General features: G+C 46.8%; 1 protein-coding gene and 1 pseudogene across 7 annotated transcripts in view; one reads left to right on the forward strand and one right to left on the reverse strand.

Moving 5' to 3' along the window:
• PPFIA1 (PTPRF interacting protein alpha 1) overlaps positions 1–21,455 on the reverse strand; it is a 117,945-nt gene extending 96,490 nt beyond the window's left edge. For 5 of the 7 annotated variants that reach the window (XM_030917194.1, XM_030917192.1, XM_030917190.1 and 2 more), the window contains exons 1-2: positions 21,228–21,455; positions 19,698–19,961 (exon numbers count right to left, since the gene is read on the reverse strand). In XM_030917194.1, coding sequence (XP_030773054.1) covers positions 19,698–19,961 — 264 coding nt within the window. In that variant the 5' untranslated portion in view covers positions 21,228–21,455. The remainder of the gene's footprint in view (positions 1–19,697; positions 19,962–21,227) is intronic. The other 2 variants (XM_030917193.1, XM_030917189.1) reach the window with 2 other exon arrangements.
• LOC115893689 lies at positions 11,419–11,917 on the forward strand (annotated as a pseudogene).
• Positions 21,456–24,467: the final 3,012 nt, after the last annotated feature.

The raw sequence follows: 24,467 nt of genomic DNA on the forward strand, positions 1-24,467 counted from the left end.
TTTTTTGAGACGCAGTCTCGCTCTGTCGCCCGGGCTGGAGTGCAGTGGCCGGATCTCAGCTCACTGCAAGCTCCGCCTCCCGGGTTTACGCCATTCTCCTGCCTCAGCCTCCCGAGTAGCTGGGACTACAGGCGCCCGCCACCTCGCCCGGCTAGCTTTTTGTAGTTTTTAGTAGAGACGGGGTTTCACCGTGTTAGCCAGGATGGTCTCAAACTCCTGACCTCGTGATCCGCCCGTCTCGGCCTCCCAAAGTGCTGGGATTACAGGCTTGAGCCACCGCGCCCGGCCAAACTTTTTTTTTTTACACAAGGTTTCGCTCTGTCACCCAGGCTGGAGTGCAGTGGTATGATCTTGGATCACTGTAACCTCCATCTCCCAGGCTCAAGCGATTCTCGTGCCTCAGCTTCCTGAGCAGCTGGGACTACAGATGTGCACTACCAAGCCTGGCTAATTTTTTTATTTTTTGTAGAGACGGGGTTTCGCCATGTTGCCCAGGCTGCTCTCGAACACCTGAGCTCAAGTGATCCACCTGCCTCGGCCTCCCAAAGTGCTGGGATTACAAGCGTGAGCCACTGCACCTGGCTGAAAAACTTTTTAAAAAATGTGTTTTTGAGAGACAGGGTCTCGCCATGTTAACCAGGCTGGCCTCAAACTCCTGTTCTCAAGCGATCCTCCCACCTCAGCCTCTTAAGTAGCCTGGACTACAGGCGTGTGCCACCACACCTGGTTTGAAAAAGAATAAATTTGGCTGGGGGCAGTGCGTCACGCCTGTAATCCCAACACTTAAAAAGCTGGATGTGGTGGCGCATGCTGGTGACGCATGCCTGTAGTCCCAGCTACTTAAAAAGTTTATAAAATACAAACTCTGAAATTAAGAATAAATAGGAACAAATGAACCTGTTTATCAACTTGGTAATTACTTTGGTTATGTTACAACAAATTGTTTTAAACCCATTATTCTAACTATATATTCTTAAGATGTATTTATTTCTAAAGCCAAAAGAATTGCTAAGGAATCCTAAACTTCACTCAAAGGGTTGATTATAAGAACAATGTATTAAAATGTTGAACCCATTTTATGTATATCATAGATAAGGAAAACAATGTTAATATCATTAGAAATCAAAATCATCAGTTTAAGCTGTGTAAATATAAAACAAGGGGGAAAATTTTATTTTAAAGAATCCGTATGAAATTGGAGGTTTTTTTAATGAACACCTTTTCTAGCTCTGTCCAATGAAAGGACATAAAAGATGCTACCTTCAGCAGGGCACGGGGGCTCACGCCTATAATCCCAGCACTTTGGGAGGCCAAGACAGGTGGAGTTCTGAGGTCAGGAGTTCGAGACCAGCCTAGCCAACATGGTGAAACTCTGTCAATAGTAAAAATACAAAAAGAAAAATTAGCCAAGCATGGTGGTGTTGGCCTGTAATCCCAGCTACTCAGGAGAGTGAGGCAGGAGAATCACTTGAACCAAAGGTGGAGCTTGCAGTGAGCTGAGATGGCGCCACTGTACCCCAGTCTGGGCGACAGAGCAAGACTCCGTCTCAAAAAAAAAAAAAGATGCTATCCCTGTGACAATGGGTACACCCAGCCCCAAATGCTGATTTCTAAATGCCACTTCCAACTAAAGGGAACCAGGCCTCCTGAGAGGAATGATTTCAGATCTGAGGCAGGAAAAGTACAAAGCAGGCCTGGGACAAATTTCTGTGCCAGAAAGCAATGAAGCACTCAAAAACTAATAGGGTCTTGGCAAAAAGACACAGGAGCCAATCTGAAAGGGACAATATGAGCATCCAAGGAGTAATGACGATGCCTGACTCTAATACGCAGTGTACTCAGTGACTGAGAGAGCTGGAAAGCGAACAAAAGAGAACGCTCTTCTTAGTACAGGAATATCTGTTCATCACTGTACACGGACGGAGAGCTGGAAAAATCACCTCTTTGCAACTTCCAGGTAAGAAGTGATATGAGCAGGGAACACCAATGGACACGAAAACCATGAGGCTGAAAGTCTCCCGGGAACAAGTAATTGCAGAGAGAGAGTCGAAGGAGCGGTCTGCAATCACCTCAGGCAATGACCCCACTTTCTACCACCAAGAAGGAGACCTCTGGGAACGGTGAGCCTCGAAGGGATACAAATAGCGGGGGGAGGCCGGGCGTGGTGGCTCATGCCTGTAATCCCAGCACTTTGGGAGGCCGAGGCGGGTCGATCACAAGGTCAGGAGGTGAAGACCAGACTGGCCAAGATGGTGAAACCCCATCCCTACTAAAAATGCAAAAATTAGCCGGGCGTGGTGGCAGCGCCTGTAATCCTAGCTACTTGGGAGGCTGAGGCAGAGAATTGCTTGAAGCCAGTTGGCAAAGGCTGCGGTGAGCCAGATTGTGCCACTGCACTCCAGCCTGGGAGACAGAGCAAGACTCCATCTCAAAAAAAAAGCAGAGGTGAGATGAGGCATGACTGGAGGGCAAGTGAGAGATGTTGAGCCCTAGTGCAATGGGACCTACACACACTTAGACTTTAGATGTCTGAATTTAAAAATCTAACTATACAAGTTGTTAGGGCCAACATCATTATGTAATCCCAGCACTTTGGGAGGCCAAGTGGGAGGATCACTTGAGCCTAGGAGTTCAAGACCAGCCTGGGGCACAGAGAGAGACCTCATCTTTACAAAAATAAAACAAAAAATTACCAAGGTGTGGTGGCACATGCATGTGGTTCCAGCTACTCAACAGGCTGAAGTGGGAGGATTGCCTGAGCTAGGGAGGTTGAGGATACAGTGAGCTGTGACTCTGTCACTGCACTCCAGCCTAGGAAACAGAGACTCCATCTCTAAAACCAAATGTTTTTAAAAAACAACCAAAAAAGGCCGGGCGCGGTGGCTCAAGCCTGTAATTCCAGCACTTTGGGAGGCCGAGACGGGCGGATCATGAGGTCAGGAGATCGAGACCATCCTGGCTAATACGGTGAAACCCTGTCTCTACTAAAAAAAAAATACAAAAAACTAGCCGGGCGACGAGGCGGGCGCCTGTAGTCCCAGCTACTCGGGAGGCTGAGACAGGAGAATGGCGTGAACCCGGGAGGCGGAGCTTGCAGTGAGCTGAGAGCCGGCCACGGCACTCCAGCCTGGGTGGCAGAGCAAGACTCCGTCTCAAAAAAAAAAAAAAAAAAAAAAAAAAAACAACCAAAAAAAAGGCCGGGTGTAGTGGCTGATGACTGTAATCTCAACACTTTGGGAGGCTAAGGCAGGAGGATTGCTTGAGACCAGGAGTTTGAGACCAGCCTGGGTAACATAAAGACTCCTGTATCTACTAGAAAAAAAAAAAAAAAAAAAAAAAACTTAGCTGAAGTCAAACCACTGCATCAGAATATGGGCATTTTTGAGGATCAGTATACACAGGCAAAACCGGATTGGTGAAAGAGCTGTACCAAATTACTTGTTGTAGCTAGAATGAAGTTGGCAAGTAGAAGAAAAGAAAGGCCTAATCTCAGAGAACGGCTTATTTACAAAGTTGTACAAAAACAAGGAGTCTGCATGTGAGGAACTACCCACAACTGGGAGAGCAGGGAGGGGCTGGGCCAGGATGTGATGACACAGGAGTCTTCAGCCCGAGGGGCAATGGAGAGTTGAAGTGTTCTGAGCAAAGGAAAGACAGATGCGTTTTAGAAAGATACTGGCGCGGCACGCCTGTAATCCCAGCACTCTGGGAGGCTGAGGTGGGCGAATCACTTGAGGTCAAGAGTTCGAGACCAGCCTAGGCAACATAGCAAGACCCCGCTCCTCTACAAAATAATAATAATGACATATACATGTCTGTGTGTGTGTATGTGTATATATATGTGTGTATACACACACACACAAATTAGCCAGCCATAATGGCGCACACCTGTAGTCCCAGCTTCTTACAAGGCTGAGGTAGGAGCATTGCTTGAGCCCGATCACACCACTGCACTCCGCCTGGGTGACAAAGTGAGACCCTGTCTCAAAAAGAAAAAAAGAAAGATCTTGCTGCAACGAGGGATAAGATACTGGAAAGAAGCTCCACAACAGCCAGGGGCCATGGGAGTCAACCCAGTGAAGACAAAGGGTTGAGGTCTGAGAGTCGGTGGGCCTCAGAGGTAACCTCCAAGAGATGGAAAGGTCCATCCCACAGGTCCTGGAAACTAGAAGGATAAGGTTAGCGCACAAAAGAGACACAGGGCCGGGAGCAGTGGCTCACGCCTGTAATATCAGCACTTTGGGAGGCCAAGGTGGGCAGATCACTAGAGGTCAGGAGGTCAAGACCAGCCTGGCCAACATGGTGAAACCGTCTCTACAAAAATACAAAAATTAGCTGGGGGTGGTGGCGTGTGCCTGTGGTCCCAGCTATTTGGGAGACTGAGGGAGGAAAATCGCTTGAACGCAGGAGGCAGAGGTTGCACTGAGCTGAGATTGTGCCACTGTACTCCAGCCTGGGCAACAGGGCGAGACTCCATCTCAAAAGAAAAGAAAAGAGACATAGCCACCTGACTACGTAGAAAACTGCCATTCACAGGAGGGGGACCCATGTGGGGGAAAGATGGTTTGAGTCAATGTTGAATTTAAGGATCCCAAAGCCTACCCAAATGAAAGTCAGGTAATATATCTGCGAGGCACAGGTGTTAAGAGTGGAGGAGTACAGTGGGCAGCTGAAACTCCCAAGGAAAACCACCTCCCTAAGTTCTGCCTACACAAACATAAACGAAAAGCGGAAAGTGTTCCCACATTACATCATCCATGCATTTAACTTGTTCAAACCGAACTACATAAGTCTGGTTTTTTCCACTTCTCTTCATACAACGAAAAGAAATGTGGGCTAAATAACCCTTTTTACCTATGGAATACTCAACACCTAGAACAGTGCATGGCACATACAGACACTCAAAATACCTGAATACACAAATGTATACATTATATACATAAACATTATGTATACCGCATTAAAACAGTATGCATTTATGTATGTGATAATTAAAAAGTATACATTGTTCTGTGCTTTTATGGGATGGGTGATGTTAACGGGTTTTTTGGGTTTTTTTTGAGATGGAGTCTCGCTCTGTCCCCCAGGCTGGCGTGTAGTGGTGCGATCACAGCTCACTGCAACCTCCACCTCCCGGGTTCAAGCGACTCTCCTGCCTCAGCCTCCTGAGTAGCTGGGACTACAGGCACCCACCACCACACCCAGCCAATGTTTGTATTTTTAGTAGACACAGGGTTTCACCATGTTGGCCAAGCTGGTCTCAAAACTCCTGACCTCAAGGTGATCCGCCCATCTCAGCCTCCTATTACAGGCATGAGCCACCGCACTCAGCAAGAGTTTTTAATTTTTGCTAACTCTGTAGCCCAAACCCATGCACTCGAAGTGGCTCTACTCTAACCAGTGGTTTCCACCCTAGGTCCATTCTTCCCTCCATCCCCAGGTCATTATCCACAGAGCATGATCTTTTAAAAACTTGGGAGGCAGAGGCAGGAGGATCACCTGAGGTCAGGAGTTCGAGACCAGCCTGGGCAACATGGTGAAACTCCCGTCTCTACTAAAAATTAGCTGGGCATGGTGGCAGGCACCTGTAATCCCAGCTACTTGGGAGGCTGAGGCAGGAGAATCGCTTGAACCCGTGAGGCGGAGGTTGCAGTGAGCCGAGATCGTGCCACTGCACTACAGCCTGGGCAACAGTGTGAGACTCCATCTTAAATAAATAAATACATAAATAAAAATAAATAAATAACAACGCAGCCAAATCACATCATTCCCTCCCCTGAGGCCATGATGCACATAAAGTACTGAAGCCCTAAGGTACTTAAACAAAACAAAAACAAGCAAGTCTTTGCCTCTGTCTGATCCCATGTCAACCCACCTAGCCAGCCTTACCTTGTTCACTCTTTCCTTCCCCCAGGCTGAGTAACCATGGCCACAGACCCCAGCTTTGACTCAGCTAAATGCTAAGCTCTCCCTTGCTCTGGACTTTGCTCAAGTAGCCCCACTGCCAAGAAAGCTCTCATACCTGGTTCCTCTTAGCCTTCATCTCTCAGCTCCAAGCCAATCCCCTCGAAAGCCTCACCTTCCTGGACCACAGTGTGCTTGGCAGCCTGCCCCACTCAACCGAGATAATGGATTTCTTCTGAACCACTTCATTCTATCTGGATGTGTCTCGCAACCTGCACCTGCTTTGAACATGGGTGTACTGTGAAAGCCTTCTGCAGGTGGAGACCCTGTCTGTCTCTACCAGTGTCTGCAGGAGCCTAAAACGGTAATATTCACACAGGGCTCAACAAAATAGGAGGGAGGACTCTGTCTCCTTGCTGACAATTAAAGGTGTAGAAACAGGAAGACAAGATGGCAAGTTCAGCGTGTGCAAAAGAGATGTAAACAGCCAAATATTATTCTGAAAGGATATATCCAACGATTTCATAAACCAAAGACGATGAAAGCAAGCATGATATTTTAAGAGGTGTTTTGCCAACTATTACTAAGAAAGCAGTCAGTAAAGCACATGAGGGGCACCATCTGAAGGGCTGGTCATTAGTATTTATCCTCGGGGAAGAGTCATTTAGTTAGTTTTGCCTAATTCCAATTCTTCCTAACTTGTTCACTAAGTTAAGCTTAGCAAGTACCTTGTTTGCAGCACTTAACAAATTACAGTTGTAGCCAACTTTGCATCATATTAGGTTGAAGGAAAAATAATTGCGGTTTTTGCCATTAAAAATAAAGCAAAAACGCAAACACTATTGCACCAACCTAATAGCAATACTTGAGAAAAGCTTCTGATTCTTTATACCTAAACCTGGACACTTCCAACATTTGGGGCCAGATAATTCTTTGTTGAGGGGGCTCCACCACAGAATGTTTAGGAGCATCCCTGCCCCTAGCTGTGACAACCACAAATACCTCTCAACACTGCCAAACACCAGCGTCTCCTCTTTACCCTCCCCCACCCCCGTCTCCCAGCAAGCTTGACCATGGCATCTGCCTCTCGGCTCCATCCTCTAGTCCCGCACAGTTCTGCTAGGTTGTTCTTTTCTACTGCCCTCTGCCCTTGGATTCTAGCATCCTGGTTTGGGCTGTAACACTTCATGTCCACAATGCAGGAACCGCCTCCTAAACAGGCTGTTTTGCACCCTCTTGCCTTCCCAATCCAACCAGCACACCTTCCACTGCAACCAGCGGAAGCTCACCCATCGCTTTGACAGGGAACACCCCTGACACAGGTAGACTTCTTTTTCACTAAGTTTGGATTTGATTTGAAGACCTCATTTGTTAGAGTCTTCTGAGTTTTGTACTCCCTGCCTCAGGGATTAGCAGACTGGGAGACAGACTGGCAAAATTTGGGACCTCATCTGCAATGAAAGGTGAACAGTCTCTTTTCTAGGTTTCATACATTAGAGTTCTTCAAGCGAGAGGTCTTCTAAAAATCTCATTTGTTGCTTTCAAAAAGACTGTAAAAATCACTGTACTCAAGTTTAAAATAAAATCTCAATTTGAAAATGCAGCTGAAACTTTAAAATGAAATTAGAGAGAAGCCCAATGGCAGTATTTGTTTAAACAAACAAACAAAAAGCACTTGGTTGGTTGGTCAGGCATGATGGCTCATGTCTGTAATCCCAGCACTGTGGGAGGCCAAGGCAGGCAGATCACCTGAGGTCAGAAGTTTGAGACCAGCCTGACCAACATGGTGAAACCCCGTCTCTACTAAAAATACAAAAATCAGCCGGGCATGGTGATGCGCACCTATAATCCCAGCTACTCAGGAGGCTGAGGCAGGAGAATCGCTTGAACCTGGGAGGCGGAGGTTGCAGTAAGCTGAGATCGCCTCCTAAATAGGCTGTCTTTGCACTCCAGCCATTGCACTAAACGCCGTTGCACTTCAGCCTGGGCGACAAGAGCAAAACTCCTTCTAAAAAAAAACAAAAAGGCTGGGTGCGGTGTAATCCCAGCACTTTGGGAGGCCAAGGCCAGCAGATCATGAGGTCAGGAGATCGAGACCATCCTGGCTAACATGGTGAAACCCCGACTCTACTAAAAATACAAACAAAAATTAGCTGGATGTAGTGGCAGGCGCCTGTAGCCCCAGCTACTGGGGAGGCTGAGGAGAGTGGCATGAACCCAGCAGGCAGAGCTTGCAGTGAGCCGAGATCACGCCACTGTACTCCAGCCTGGGTACTCCAGCCTGAGCAACAGAGCAAGACTCCGTTTCAAAAAAAAAAAAAAAAAAAAAAAAGCAGCACTGAAAAGAAAATACACATGTGATCAAGTCACAGAATAAACATTAGGTAGCTGGGCACAGTGGTTCATGCCTGTAGTGATAGCTACTCAGGAAACCAAGGCAGAAGGATTGCTTGAGCCCTGGAGTTCGAGACCAGCCTGGGCAACATAGCAAGACCCCATCTCCAAAATAAGACTAAACACCACGCACACAACCTCTCCTACCTCCCTAGCCTCCTCCTTTGCCACTGCCACATATGTCATCACAAACCCTCCCTTGGTCTGGCACAGGGCAAAGGGAAGAGTAGAGACTAGAGCAAGGTGGAAGAGCCCACACAGTGGCCAAGACGGGAACTGGAGGCCAAGGGCTGTGTCTCCCGCTGAGCGGGCCACTTGCTCTATTGTCTTTAAGTGGTTAAGTGACTGGGTAGGGGCAAACGGGGGAATTCTGATTAGACACTGGACAATGTCATGAGAAGCAGACTGGGAAAAAAAAAAAAAAGAAACTGGACAAGGCAGACTAAGCGAGGTGAGGGGGTTCTATATGCTCCCTATCAAGTAACGATAACCAATGTCTACAGCCTCCGCACATGCCGCAGACAGAGCGAGCACGCCCGCTTTGACTGCACTTTCAGTGATATGCAGGGTGGCCTGTAGCACGGCAACCCAAGAACTGGAAAAGGAGAGTATGACTTAGAAGTCTGCCGGCATCAAAGAGATGTTAAGGCAGCCACAACTGAAGGGACCAGTATTCCAAACAAAAGAGAGGCCCGCTGAGGTGAGTCCACCATTCGGAGCCCCCACTCTTTCTGTCAATGCATTTGACAATTTGAAGGATTTGGGGGCAGTACACTGATCAACTGGGAAGAAAGTAGCGGCTAAAGAGCTCTAGAAAGCCCCAAGGGTCTGGGAAGACAAAAAGAAGTACAGGCCTGACAGTCAGCCAGGACTTAAGGGGCCAAGATCCCAGAGAAAAGGGAGACACAGGAAATGAGCCCAACACTCTGCAAACCTGGCTGAGAAGCTGGGCTTTCAGTAGTCTCATGGTGTTAGGGAGACAAAACTTGGGCTCCAGGACACGCCAAGAAAGAGGGGCCCTGGGAAACACTCCAGGGTTTCAGATGGAACCCCCGGATGATTACACTGGGAGCAGGGGTTTGGGTGAAGGCAGCTCCAACTGAGGCTTACTGACTGAATCCCAGCCTCTGGTCACCCAGGCCCTGCGCTGAGATGATCTGTCCCTACTCTGGGCATGTGCCAGATGACACAGGGAAACTTTCTGAAGAAAGAGAGCATCACCCAGCGCTTCTACAGTTTTTCATACATAATGTCTGACTCAATTAAAAAAACAAAACGGGCCCATCAACAAATGAACCAAGAGAAAAAAGAAAAACAGAAATGGATCCAGAGGTGACCTATATAATAAGAGTTATCCAATGCAAATGTCAACTAGTCAAAAATATACTTGACAAAAAGAAAGCATTTCACTAGAGAACTAGAATAGTAAAAGGAATGATGCAGACTCTAGAACTGAAAATTATAACTGAAATTAAGAACTCAATCTATGGGCTACACAGCGATAGACACAAATGAAGAGAGGGTGAGTGAGGTGGAAGTTGGGTCAGTAAAAATACCTGGACTTTAGAGTTTGGGCACAATAGCTCACATCTATCATCCCAGTGCTTTGACATGTAGAGATGGGAGGATCACTTGAGGTCAGGAGTTTAAGATCAGCCTGGGCAAAATAGCAAGACCCTGCCTCTACAAAAAATTTAAAAATTAGCTGGGCATGGTGGCACATGTTTATAGTCCCAGCTACTCAAAAGGCTAAGGCAAAAGGATTGCATGAGCCCTGGAGTTTGAGGCTGCAGTGAACAGTGATCACATGCACTACTGCACTCCAGCCTCGGCAACAACAGAGTACCTGCCTCTTTTTTTTTTTCTCCCAAGACGGAGTTTCACTCTTGCCACCCAGGCTGGAGTGCAATGGCATGATCTTGGCTCACTGAAACCTCCGCCTCCCAGTTTCAAGCAAGTCTCCTGCCTCAGCCTCCCGAGTAGTTGGGATTACAGGCACCGGCCACGCCCAGCTATTTTTTGTATTTTTAGTAGAGACGGGGTCTCACCATGTTGGCCAGGCTGGTCTCGAACTCCTGACTTCAGGTGATCCACCCACCTTGGCCTCCCAAAGTGCTGGGATTACAGGCGTGAGCCACAGCACCCAGCCACCTGTCTCTCATACACACACACACACACACACACACACACACACGATGGCTCATGCCTGTAATCCCGACACACTGGGAGAGTGAGGCGAGTGGATCACCTAAGTCCAGGAGTTTGAGACCAGTCTGTGCAACATGGCAAAACCCCATCTCCACTGAAAATACAGAAATTAGCCAGGTGTGGCGGTGCGCACCTGTAGTCCCTGCTACTCAGGAGCTGAAGTGGGAGGACTGCTTAAGCCCAGAAGGCAGAGGCTGCAGTGAGCTGAGATTGCACCACTACACTCCAGCCTGGGCAACAGAGCGAGACCCTGTCCCAGAAAAATATATATACATATATACATATACACACACACACCCGCCACACAGGGCAGACACAGTAGCTCACGTCTGTAATCCCCGCAGTTTAGGAGGCCAAGGCAGGAAGACTGTCTGAGCCCAAGAGTTCAAGACCAGCCTGGGCAACAGACAGACCCAGTCTCTAAAAAATAAATAAATAAATATATATATACACATGCACATACATACACACATACATACACACACACACATCTAGACACATACAAAGAAAAGGTCTAGAAAATACAGAAAGGAGCACAAGAGACATGTAGGACATGATAAAAGCCTAAAGTATATCGCACCATTGCACTCCAGCTGGGCAACAAGAGCGAAACTCCATCTCAAAAAAAAAAAAAAGCCTAATGTACACAAAAATGGAGGCCCTCAGAGTGAAGATGAGTGAAACATAGGAATATTTATAGAGGGAAGAGCCAGAACTTCCAGAATTGATCAGGAGCAGCCACCAATACAACAAATGTCAAGTTTCGCTAATGCCCAAAGCAAAGAAAATCTTACAAGCCCCCAGAGGCAGCTTCCAATCCTGGTGGAAGGAAAGAGTAGCTGGTGAGATCTTGCTGTGTGTCTGATTAGTCCCTTCTCCGCCTTGCCTGTTTGAGCTTCAGCAAAATTGAAAATGGCTGGCAGTAAGGCTGGGAAGGACTCCAGAAAGGCCAGCAAAGGCAGCTTCCCACTCACAGAGAGCAAATTTGCAGTTCCTGGTGGGCCGTATTCACTGACACCTGAAATCTAGGACAATCAGTCCTGGACATGTGGGCGCAACTGCCGCTGTGAATAGCACAGCCATCCTGGAGTACCTCACTGCGGAGGTACTTGACCTAGCAAGAAATGCATCAAAAGACTTCACAGTACAGTATATTACCCCTCATTACTTGCAACTTGCCATTCGTGGAGATGAAGAATTGGACTCTCTCATCAAGGCTACAATTGCTGGTAAAGGTGTCATTCCACACATCCACACATCTCTGATTGGGAAGAAAGGGCACCAGCAGACTGTCCAAAGGCTGCCTGGATTCCTTATTATCTCAGGACCCGGAACACTCTACCAGCTGTCCAGTGTTGCTGATTCCAGTGAACTGTATCTCTGTGAAAAACACAATTCTGCCTTTCTGTAATTCTACTTGAGCAAGTTGGAAGTTTAATTAGCTTTCCAACCAACAAATTTCTACATTCAAATCTTAACCATATTTGTTACCGCGGCTTCAAAGAAGCTATTGATTCTGAAGTAGTGGGTTTTGATTGAGTTGACTGTTTTCAAAAAACTGTTTGGATTTTAATTGGGATGGAGAGTTATAGTAACAAACATTTGGTTTTGCACAGACATTATTTCCACTCTGGTGGATAAACTCAGAAAAGTCATATCCTCTCCAAAAAATAAAAATAAAAAGCAACCAGAAGGGAAAAAAAAAGAAGTATTACTTCAAATGAAACAACAATAACACCAAAAGCTGACTTGTCCAGAAAAAGGAAGCGAGCTAAAAACAATGAATTAGCTGCTACAAAATGGTGCAAGGAAATGACCATGAACCGTAATTCTATACCCAGCAAAATCATTCTTCAAAAGTGAAGGCAAGTTGGGCACAGTGGCTCACACCGGTAATTCCAGCACTTTAGGAGGCTGAGGCAGGCAGCTGCTTGAGCCAAGGAGTTTGACCCCAGCCAGGGCAACATGGTGAAACATCGCCTCTATTAAAAAAAAAAAAAAAAGGCCAGGAGTGGTGGTGGCTCACACCTGTAATCCCAGCACTTTGGGAGGCTGAGGAGGGCAGATCACAAGGTCAAGAGATTGAGACCATCCTGGCCAACATGGTGAAACCCCATCTCTACTAAAAATACAAAAATTAGCTGGGCATGGTGGCACGTGCCTGTAGACCCAGCAGAAGAATTGCTTGAACCCAGGGGCGGGCAGAGGCTGCGGTGAGCCAAGATCGCGCCACTGCATTCCAGACTGACGATGGAGTGAGACTCCATCTTAAATTAAAAAAAAAAAAAAAAAAAACTAAAGGTAAAATAGAAAATTTTCAGGCAAATAAAAATGACAATTCATTATCCACAGATATGAACTAAAAGAAATACCTTAGAAAGTTCTTCAGGGAAAAGAAATATAGGCTGGGCGCAGGGGCTCACATCTGTACTCCCAGCACTTTGGAGGCTGAGGCAGGCAGATCACTTGAGGTCAGGAGCTTGAGACCAGCCTGGCCAACATGGTGAAACCCAGTCTCTACTAAAAATACAATAATTAGTCGGATGTGGTGGCACACGCCTGTAGTTCCAGCTACTCAGAAGGTTGAGGCAACAAAATCGCTCAAATACGGGAGACGGAGGTTGCAGTGAGCTGAGATCGTGCTACTGCACTCCAGCCTGGGCAACAGAGTGAGACTCTGTCTCAAAAAAGAAAAAAAGAAAAAAAAACAAACACGAACTGTAATCCCCGGCAGAAACATGAAACAACAATAAAGAATGAAGAGCAAAAAAAAAAAATGGTGACTATGAGGATAAATCTAAATAAACATTAACTGTACAAAACAATTATGATACTGCGAAAAGTGTATCTAAAATTAAAATACATAAACTTGTAAGATGCAGCTAAAAGTGTGTAGTGGCTCACACCTGGATCCCACTGTTTTGGGAGGCTAACAGGGGAGGATCACCTGAGGCCAGGAGTTGAAGACCAGCTGGGGCAGTATAGTAAGACGCTGTCTCTATTTTTAAAAATAAATATAAATTAAATTAAACTGAAATACATAAAACAATGACACAAAAGGTAGGAGGGAGTTAAATCCAGCTCAAGTATCTAAGGAAACAGCAGTGTCTCGGAAGCAGTAAAAGTAATAAATCAGGCTTAAATTGAAAATGCATACTGTGTCTGTGCATGTGGCTACTAGAATTTGAATTACATGACTCAAACAATTGATATAACTGATGTACATAGAACACTACATTCCTATCAATATATATTACTTTCAAGTGCCTGGGAAACATTTAACAAAACTGAGTATATGCTGGGCTATTAGGAAAGTTCAACACATTTCAAAGGATTTAAATAATGCAGAATATATTTAGGGATCTTAAAAGAATTAAGCTAGAAATCGATAAAAAGGTATCTAGAAAATCCCCACAAACAGTGAAGTTGAGAAATACACTTCTAAAAATTGTATGAACAACAAACAATACCACAGTGAAAATTACAACATTATTTTTACATAAAAGACAATGAAAATTTGACATATCAAAACTTGTGACATGCATCTAAAAGTGTGTTTAGAGAGAAATTTTGGCTTAAAAACATATATTAGAAAGAAAAAAGTTAAAACAAGTATCTATTCAAGAAACTAGAAAAGGCCAGGTGCAATGGCTCACATCTGTAATCTCAGCACTTTGGGAGGCCAAAGCGGGTGGATCACTTGCGGCCAGGAGTTCGAGAGCAGCCTGGCCAACATGGCAAAACCCCATCTCTATTAAAAATACAAAAATTAGCTGGGCGTGGTGGCGCATGCCTGTAATCTCAGCTACCGGGCGGGGGGGCGCTGAGACAGGAGAATTGCTTGAAACCTGGAGGCAGAAGTTGCAGCGAGCTGAGATCATGCCACTGCACTCCAGCCTGGGAGACACAATGAGACTCTGCCTCAAAAAAAAAAAACATATATATATATCTCAAACAGAAAACAAAGTTTAAAAAAAAGCAGAAATTAATGCAATAGAAACAAATGTAAGTAGAAAAAAAGTAAAGCCAACAGTTGGTCCCTTAAAAGAACTTACAAAACTGGCAAACCCCCAAGACTGATTAAGAGACAATATACGAACTACCAATATCAAGAATTATTAAAAGGGGACATTACTACAGATCTTGCAGATAATAAGGATTGTAAACCACTTTAAACTTACAAATTGGAAAGTCTGGGTGGCCTGAACAAATCCCTAGCAGGGAAAAATGCTTTATCTAAATAGACACACGAAGAAATATTCAAAATCCTACATTTACCTATAAAATTAATTCTAAAATCCTACAGGAGCTTGTTTTGTCAAAAAATGCCTTCAAACATTTAAGGAAGATAACACAAATTTCGAAGGAATTCTTCTAGGGAGTAGAAAAAGAAGGAATCTATTCCACCTTGTTTTATGAAACCAGCATAACCTCAATACCAAATTCCAACAAGGGCACTGAAGGAAAGTAAAATTACAAGTCAATCTTTCTCGTGAATATAAATGCAATAATCCTAAACAAAATATTACCAAATATAATCCAGTAAAAGGAGAATACATCAAGATCAGGATGGAATTATTCTACAATTGTAAATTTTTTTTAAAAGGGAGGTGCTCTTTCTCAGGAGTTCCTGAAGTTGTTTCCCCAGGCTACAAACAATAAGCAATCAAAAAAAAAAAAAAAAAAGAGCAAGGTGCAGTGACATGCATCTATAATTCCAACTACCTGAGAGGCTGAGTGGGAAGATCACTTTAGCTCAGGAGTTCAAGGCTACAGAGAGCTATGATGGTGCCACTGCACTCCGGGCTGGGTAATGGAGCAAGAGCCCGTCTCAAAAATAAACAAACAAATAAAAACAGTTAAATTCCCACATAACAGAAAAATCACATGACTGTCTCAAAAGACGCAGAAAATCCATGTTAAGAAATGTAACATCTGCTCACGGTATTTAAAAATCTCTTGGCAAACTAAGAAGAGGAGAATTTTTACATCTGGATAAAGAATATCTACCGGGCCAGGTGTGGTGGCTCACAATGGAAATCCCAGCACTTTGGGAGATCAAGGAGAGAGGATTGCTGGAGACCAGGAGTTTGATACTAGTCTGGGCAACCGAGTGAGAACCTTTTTCTTAAATTACCAGATCTCAAGACAGACTATATCTACGGTAATTTAGACATCGTGCTATTTATGCAAAGATGACAAAAAGATCAAAGAAGCAGAAGAGAGTCCAGAAACAGACCCACACACAGTCATTGGACTGAGATGACATAGATGACACTGCATGTGGTACACTGGGGAAAGAATGGTCTTTTTAAGAAATTATGCAGGGTCAACTAGATATCAATTTAAAAAAAAAAAGAGAGAGAGACTCTTGGCCCCATCATATACCATAAACAAAGTCAATTTCAGACAGAAGATGTAAAAATACAGTTTTCAGAAGACAATGCAGAGTATCTTCATGAACTTGACCTAGCAAATTTCTTAAACAGGACACAAAGAGCATTAAACATTACTGAAAAGATTGATCAACTGGGCTACATTAAAAAGTTAAAACTTCTGCCGGGCGCGGTGGCTCAAGCCTGTAATCCCAGCACTTTGGGAGGCCGAGACGGGCGGATCACGAGGTCAGGAGATCGAGACCATCCTGGCTAACACGGTGAAACCCCGTCTCTACTAAAAATACAAAAAACTAGCCGGGCGAGGTGGCGGCGCCTGTAGTCCCAGCTACTCGGGAGGCTGAGGCAGGAGAATGGCGTAAACCTGGGAGGCGGAGCTTGCAGTGAGCTGAGATCCGGCCACTGCACTCCAGCCTGGGCGACAGAGCGAGACTCCGTCTCAACAACAACAAAAATTTAAAACTTCTGTGTATCAAAAGATACCACTGAGAGAGTGAAAAGGCAAACACAAGAGTCAAAAAACAATCTGTCATGCACATATGTACTCAGAATACAGAGAAAACTCCTTCAAATCAGTAAGAAACAAAATAGACAACCCAACCAACCGATGAGCAAAAGATAGCCGTTGCACAAGACATCCAGGTGGTCAGTGAACACAGGAAGAGATGCTTTACCTCTGCATGTTCCTGGCCATCAGGGAGCAGCAAATTCAGACCACACTGAGCCACCTACCAGCTAACAGCCATCAGAACAGCTAAAATTAAAAAACCCAACAATACCAAGTTCTGAAGAGCACAAGAACCACTGACTTCTCCTACATCACTAGGGTAGTACAAACGGTCACAACCACCACTTCTGGCACTATCTACTGAGGCTGAACAAATGCACACACCATCATTTGCATTCCACTCCTTTGTAGATATCCAACAGAAGTGTATACATCTCCTCCGGTCTGGGCAACATGGTAAAATCCCACCTCTACAAAAAATAGAAAAATTAGCGGAGGGTGGTGATGCGCACCTGTATTCCCAGCTACTTGGGGGGCTGAGGCAGGAGAATCGCTTCAACCTGGGAGGTGGAGGCTATAGTGAGCTGAGATCAAGCCACTGTACTCCACCCTGGGCAACAGAGTGAGACCCTATCTCAAAAAAAAATTAAAATATAAAAAAAAGAAGTTTATACATATCTGCACCAAGAAACAAACAAGAGTATCAGCAGAGCATGTGTAAAAACTGGAAATAACCCCAAATGTCTGTGAGCAATAGAAAGAATAAATTCTGGTTTGTTCGTGCACTGGATGACCAGAGAGCAGGTGAGAATGGGCAGGCTGCATGAGAATACAGATGCATCTCACAAACATGATGCTGACAACAGAATGAAGGAACAAAACCTACAGATTATTTTACTTCACTTAAACAAAGTCAAGAACAGGCAAAAGTAATCAATGGTGAAAGGTCAAGACCTTGGTTAGTTCTGGTGGACAATTACTGGGGATAGTTAGGAGAGGACTTCTAGGAAGCCTGGTAATGTTCCATTTCTTGATCTGGGTGGTAGTTATGCAAATGTGTTAACTTTGTGAAAAATCCACTGAGATGTACACTTATGATTTGTGAATTTTTCTGCTGTATGCTATAGTTATATATATTTTTAAGTACACTCTGACTTGCCTCCACAATGTGCCAGGAGCACAAATGCACTTACTGGACTCATTATCTGGTCACACTACCAGCCACCAAAGATGAACCAGATTCCAGGAAAGGGAAGGGTCCAAAACAAGTTTACTTAATAGTTTCCATTTTTGAAAGGCCGGAATCAGGTGCTCAGGTGGTAACGTGAACAGTCAGCATCATCACATTATCCACTGAACTAGGCATTTCCAGGCTACTACACTGAGCAGTACCAGAAACAAGTCACCGAGCAACCATGTCACCAGTGTGTGATAACCTCCACAGCCTGAGACTAACTGTACAAAACTCCTGTCACTTCCCTGACACGCCTTGTGTGCCCATTCTTTCCAAAATCTACCTTTTTAAGTACATTAGTATTTGATACACACTTGAATACATGTACCTTAAATTACAAATACAACAAAATCCTGGTAAAACATAAATTGGCTACTTCTTTTAAAATTGCAGTAATAGGCCGGGCGCGGTGGCTCAAGCCTGCAATCCCAGCACTTTGGGAGGCCGAGGCGGGCGGATCACGAGGTCAGGAGATCAAGACCATCCTGGCTAACATGGTGAAACCCTGTCTCTACTAAAAACACAAAAAAATTAGCCGGGCGTGGTGGCGGGCGCCTGTAGTCCCAGCTACTCGGGAGGCTGAGGCAGGAGAATGGTGGGAACCCGGGAGGCGGAGCTTGCAGTGAGCTGAGATCGCACCACTGCACTCCAGCCTGGGGGACAGAGCAAGACTCTGTCTCAAAAAAAAAAAAAAAAATTGCAGTAATAAAATTCGACCTTAATAAACTTGGTATAAGATTACAATGAGAAAAATCTTAATGATTCTCTAATCCAACAAAAAAGGAACATACAGCACTAACGTCAAATCATTGTTGCTATAAAGGAAACCCACGTCTGGCTTATCAATCTTCCAGGAGAACTGACTACAGCCAAGAAATACATCAAGGGTAGTAATTATTCATTTACTAATTTATCACTGCAGACCCATCATGCGAGTATAAATGTGTGCTTCTGCAGGTCTACCTGAATCCACCCCAAAGGCACTTATGATGAGTAACATGGGGCCTAGACAGCTCTGAAACACCTAAGTGACCCACTTCTCTCCCGCTATGCTCCGTGACACTCACCTGACACTTTTCTAGTTTTTACACTTTCTCCCTTTACCTACCATTAAGCAAATCCTCATTCAACTCCATGAGCAAAGTCTTTCAAACACTAGTCTAAATGTAATATACTCAGAGAAATAATTTCAGTTGTTCTAAGCTTTAAAATTTTTTTTTTTTGAGACAGGCTGGAGAGCAGTGGTGCAATCTTGGCTCACTGCAACCTCTGCCTCCCTGTTTCAAGTGATTTTCATGCCTCAGCCTCTGAGGAGCTGGGACTACAGGTGCGCGTTACCACGCTCCGCTAATTTTTGTATTTTTGGTAGAGAGAGGGTTTTGCCATGTTGGCCAGACTGGTCTCAAACTCCTGACCTCAGGTGATCCGCCTGCCTCAGCCTCCCAAAGTGCTGGGATTACAGGCATGAGCCAACACACCCGGCCTAAGCTTTAAAATTCTCGTCTACCAAGGAAGAAGTTCCTAAGGAATCAATCTCCAGTCTTCTATCCCCTAAAACAAATGTGACTTACAAAACCTAGATGTTCTGATAAAGGCGGGCTAACAAAATAATATTTCTTTCTGTGAAATCAATCCTATTTGTCTACTAAATTACATTAGGAAATTAGAAACACATGAGACACAATCCATGGGAAGCACAAGTTTAGCAAGAAAAGGCTTCAGACAACACAACGGAGGCCCCACATAGATCGGTGGCTTCAGAGCCCTTTTTCAAAAACTCTGGAGAACTTCCTGAACCTAGGCAGTTCCCAAAGATAGGAAGGAAAATAATGAGGTATTTTCACATGACTTTAGAGTACAACAATTTGTTCTCCCTAAGAAGTTTAATCTCTAGGAACTTTGTATTTGACTTACAAACACCAGAAACCATCATTTCACAAATAGTTACGGAAAATACTCATCTGAAACATTAACAAAAGATGACACCAATTAAAAAAAAAAAAACATTTAGTGGAGAATAATCTACAGAGTCTCAGGTTAAAAGCACTCATACCTGTGGAAGTGCCGTGTTGAGCTGTCTCTGCAAGGAGTCCCTTTCATGACCAACCTCGTGTAACTTCCCCTGGGTTAAGGCCAGTGTTTCTTGAGTCTCTCTCAGTGTGTCAAGAAGGCGGTCCCTTTCTTCCAACATGGAGACCATCAACTGTTCAAAATGTGAATCTGCATCTGGCTGTGAAGGGGAGCCGGAACCATGGCTTCCACCTCCTCCAGGGGGGCCTTCTGCTTCGCTGATGGTCGGCATCACCTCGCACATCATCTTGAAATGAAAGAGCCAGGCTACAGTCATCAAGTGCAGAATACAGGTTCCCACAAATATGCAACTTTACAGGTATCTGTAGCTAAAAAGACCAGCAGCCTCATTATCCTCAGATCTGTTACGCTTTGTGTGTAAATAAGCTTGGAAAACACATACCGGGTAAACATGAAGTGCAGAGATACACAACATGAAGACATTAACACAGATAAAAATCCAGAGAAGGGGTCAAGATACCAGAGGACTACCCTCACAAAAAAGGGCAAACCCTGGGGTAGTCTGTTTAGAAAGCTGTACTTGTTTTTGTCGAAAACAAGTGTGCTTCTGTTACCTAATTTTTTTTCACTTCCCAGTGGGGGGGGGGGGGGGGGCGAAGAAAGTCAAAACACATGTCACCCAATCATTTTTCAGGAAAAGCACAGAAGGAGCATACAACCAGCAAAACTGACAAGCACAAAATCCATCAGGCATCTTGCAGGAATGTGTGCAGTCAGCTCCTGTGAAGAACTGACGGCTCCCTGAATTCTTGGGCTGGAGCTGGTGAGCACTAAAAGGAACTGGATTCGTTAAACGCTGGTAGAAGTGTTTTTTTCAATGGCTGCAACGGTTCGTTAGTCAACCTAACTTACGTAAGTTTACAACCGAAAAAAAAAAAAAAACACCTCACAATGGAAATACAGCAGGTCGATACAGCCGGAGGCGGCTAGGAAAGAGGGAAAAGTGAAAGGTGAGATGATGAGAGGCTATTAAGTGTCTGGGATGACAGAAAGACAGCGCGAGGGGATGGGGAAGTCGCTTCTGAGTCTTTCGGGCAGTATTCGGGGCGCGATGGACCCCTGAGAGGGGATGCCCCAGGCGGCGCACCTGATGGGGATGGTGACCTCCAGCCTGCTCGAACTGCACTCCTTCCCCTCCTGTATCAGATGCGGCGGGAGCCCCGGACCCCGGAGGTGAGGACCGTTGACAACGGAGCCCGCTCGGGCCGGGACTTTCAACGGCCGCAGTTCCCCGCCCCTCGCCCCAGCGCCCGGGTCACGGGGCGCAGGGCTCGGGGAGGGGCGGCGCGCAGTCCCCGGAGCCATCCCTCGGGGCGCGGGGGTCCCGCTGGAGCTCTCCCAGCGCGACCCGGCGCCGCGGCCTCGCCCCCACCCGCCCCGGAGCGCACCCTTCCCCGCGAACACATCCAACCAGCTGCGTGGCCGCCGCGGAGACCGGGACCCTCCGGTGACGCCTGGGCCCCGAGCCTGCCTCAGTGTCCCGCTCCCTTACCTTGCTCACCGGCGGGAGCAGGCGAGGAGGCTCCGCGGAGGCTCGCGGGCTGCTGCTCGCTCCGGGCGAGCTTGGGAGCCGACGAAGGCAGCCCGCGGCCGGCGTCCACCTGCCCGCCCCACGCCGCGGCCCCGGGGCCCGCCGCCCCAGTCACTAAGGCCGGCCCGCGGCCGGACACTGGCGGAGCGGAGGAGGAGCGGGCCCGGCTGCGCGGCGCCGGCGTCGACGTGCCCGACGTCCAGCGCGTCGGCGCGAGCGTCAGCACCGCCCCGGGGGCGGGGCCCGAGGAGGATCGCGGCCCGAGTGCGCAAGCGCTGTCTCCCCAGGAGGGGGCGGGCGGCGGCTCCGGGGAACTGATTGGCTGAGCGAGACGGGAGCCACGCCCGCAGGCCCCGCCCTGGTCGGTGAGCGGCGGAGGAGGGGGGATCTCTGGGATGAGCCACAGGTGGGCGCTCAGGTGCTCGCCGGGTCAGCGTCTTCCGCCGGGCATCCCTAGTCTCCTCCCATTGCTGCGGGGACGCCGGCGGCCTTTGCCGAGTATGTGCCGCGCCTCGGGTTCTGAGGCGGACGCGTCCCGCACGTCAGGTCCCTCCCGAGCTGGAGGCGCTGGATTCGCACCTTGCGAGGAAGAGCGAGCCGAGGCTTTAGCACCGTCGAGGGCCCAGACCCCGCCCGCCGCGTCGCTCCCAGGGTCTCCCTGGGCCTGATCTGGGTTCAGAAGGACGCGGTTCCCGCCAGGACCCACTTACGGAGCGCAGCCTGCTGCACCTGGGGACGCTCCGGCGCAGCGTCCAGCGTGCAGGCTTTGCCGCTGTGGCTTTCACTCTGCAGCGTGGGCCCGGGCGATTCGGGAAGCCCGCCTGGGCTTCAGCGCCTCCGATGTAGGATGGGAAAATGATGCAGACCTACCTGCGAGGCTGCTTTAAGATACGAATCAGATGTGAAGAGTGACTAGTTGAGAACTTGACGGGCGGCCCTGCAGGGGTCTTGGTCATTTCATCCTTTCTGCAAGTTTTGTTTTGTTTTGTTTTGTTTTTCCAGACGTTGTTTCACTCTCGTCGCCCAGGCTGGAGTGCAATGGCGACATCTCGGCTCACTACAACCTCTGCCTCCCGGGTTCAAGTGAATCTCCTGCCTCAGCCTCCCGAGTAGCTGGGATTACAGGCGCACGCCACCTAGTCCAGCTAATTTTGTATTTTTAGTAGAGACGGGGTTTTTCCATATTGGTCAGACTGGTCTCGAACTCCCAACCTCACGTGGTCTGCCCGCCTCGGCCTCCCAAAGTGCTGGGATTACAGGCGTGAGCCACTGCGCCCGGCCTCAGCAAGCATTTTTAAACACCTACTGTGAGCCAAGTCTTGTGCTAGATGTTGCATTTACGGAGATGAATAGAGACACCTCTAATTAATTAAAGCGGATGCCCTCCCCACTCCTCCCAGGATTTGACTTGGCGCACAAAATCTTCACAAACCAAAATGACAGGACACCATCGCCAGTGTCCACTGGCCACTGCTGTTGGTGTGAGGCAGCCAGGAGCCCCTCAGAACTAGTAAGTCTGAGAAGAGACTGCACAGGGCCTAGGAGAGGGAGAAATGAGCCCGTCCAAGGTGAATTCCTTCATTCTCCATTGTGAGTGCACTAAGAACAAGCACTACCTCCGACTGACTTTCTCGCCTGCCAGGATCTGGTACACCTTCCATTAATGTATTAGTTCATTCAATAAATACTTATTGACTGACTACACATAAATATGAATTTGTACTTTTTGCCCCTAGTTTCTTGCTATTTTAAAAGTGTAAAAATGGCCAGGTGAGGCCGGGTGTGGTGGCTCACGCCTGTAATCCCAGCACTTTGGGAGACCCAGGCGGGCAGATCACGTGAGGTCAGGAGTTCAAAACCAGTCTGGCCAACATGGTGAAACCCCATCCCTACTAAAAATATAAAAATGAGTCAGGTGTGGGGGCGGGCATCTGTAATCCCAGCTACGCGGGAGGCTGAGGCGGAAGAATAGCTTGAACCTGGGAGGTGGAGGTTGCAATGAGCCGAGATCATGCCACTGCACTCCAGCCTGGGAGACAGAGTGAGACTCCATCTCAAAAAAAAAAAAAAAAAAAATTGGCCAGGTGCAGGGGCTCACGTCTGTAATCCCAGCACATTGGGAGTCCAACTTGGGAGGATTGCTTGAGCCTGGGCAATATATCGAGACCTGTGTCTATACAAAAAATTAAAAATTAGTCCAGCAAGATGGGCCACACCTGTAGTCCTAGCTACTTGGGGGTCTGAGGTGGGAGTATTGCTTGAGTCTGAGAGGTTGAGGCTGCACTGAACTGTTACTGTGCCACTGCACTCCAGCCTGGGTGCCAAAGCGAGACTCTGTCTCAAAAATAAAAAATGAAATTGTAAAGATGATCACTTAGATGAGGTGTTCTGCAAGTACCCTGTACCTCTCCACATGCAGCAATTCTGCACCACTCCCAAGTTCCCCTGAACCACTGTCTGAAACCAGCAAATTTCCAGCTCTCCTTAGGGGTACCTGCTTAATGCAGCCAGCTTATGTTTGCACCATGCTCATAAAGTGTCTGTTTTCTAAGAAATCGGCTCAAGATCAAAATTTAGTTCAGCAGGGTAAAATGTTCATTCATTTCATGGACATTTGTGGAGCATGTATGACCCAAGCATGGCTTAGGTTTGGGGAACACAGAGCTAAGACATCACTTCTAGTATGAGTTCAGAGTCTGGAGGAGAGAAGAAAATCAGACTATTGCACTGTCTGTCCCATAAACAGTGTATGACTTGGTGCTGTGGAATCACAGGGAAGGGAGGAACCCTCTCTCCAGCTGGCATCATGGGGGTTTCATAGAGGAGGCAATATCTGAGCTGGGTCTTGAATGATGTGGGATTTTTCCAGTGGAGAAGGAAGACACCCAGTTGGTATAGCTCCAGGAAAATGAAAATTCCGAATTTCATTCATTTATTCCTTCCTTCCTTCCCTCCCTCTTTCCTTCCTTTCTTCCTTCCTTCCTTCCTTCCTTCCTCTCCCTCCCCTCCCTTCCCTTCCCCTTGCCCTTCCTTCCTTCTTTTTCTTTTTTTTTCTTTTTTTTTTTTTTTTGAGACAGGGTCTCATTTAGTTACCTAGGCTGGGGTATAGTGGTTCGAACACAGTATACTGCAGCCTCTACTTCCCAGGCTCAATCAATCCTCTCACCTCAGCTCCCTGACAAGTAGCTGGGACTACCGGCA

The sequence above is a fragment of the Rhinopithecus roxellana genome, chromosome 15, assembly GCF_007565055.1.
Source record: "Rhinopithecus roxellana isolate Shanxi Qingling chromosome 15, ASM756505v1, whole genome shotgun sequence".
Classification (NCBI taxonomy): domain Eukaryota; kingdom Metazoa; phylum Chordata; class Mammalia; order Primates; family Cercopithecidae; genus Rhinopithecus; species Rhinopithecus roxellana.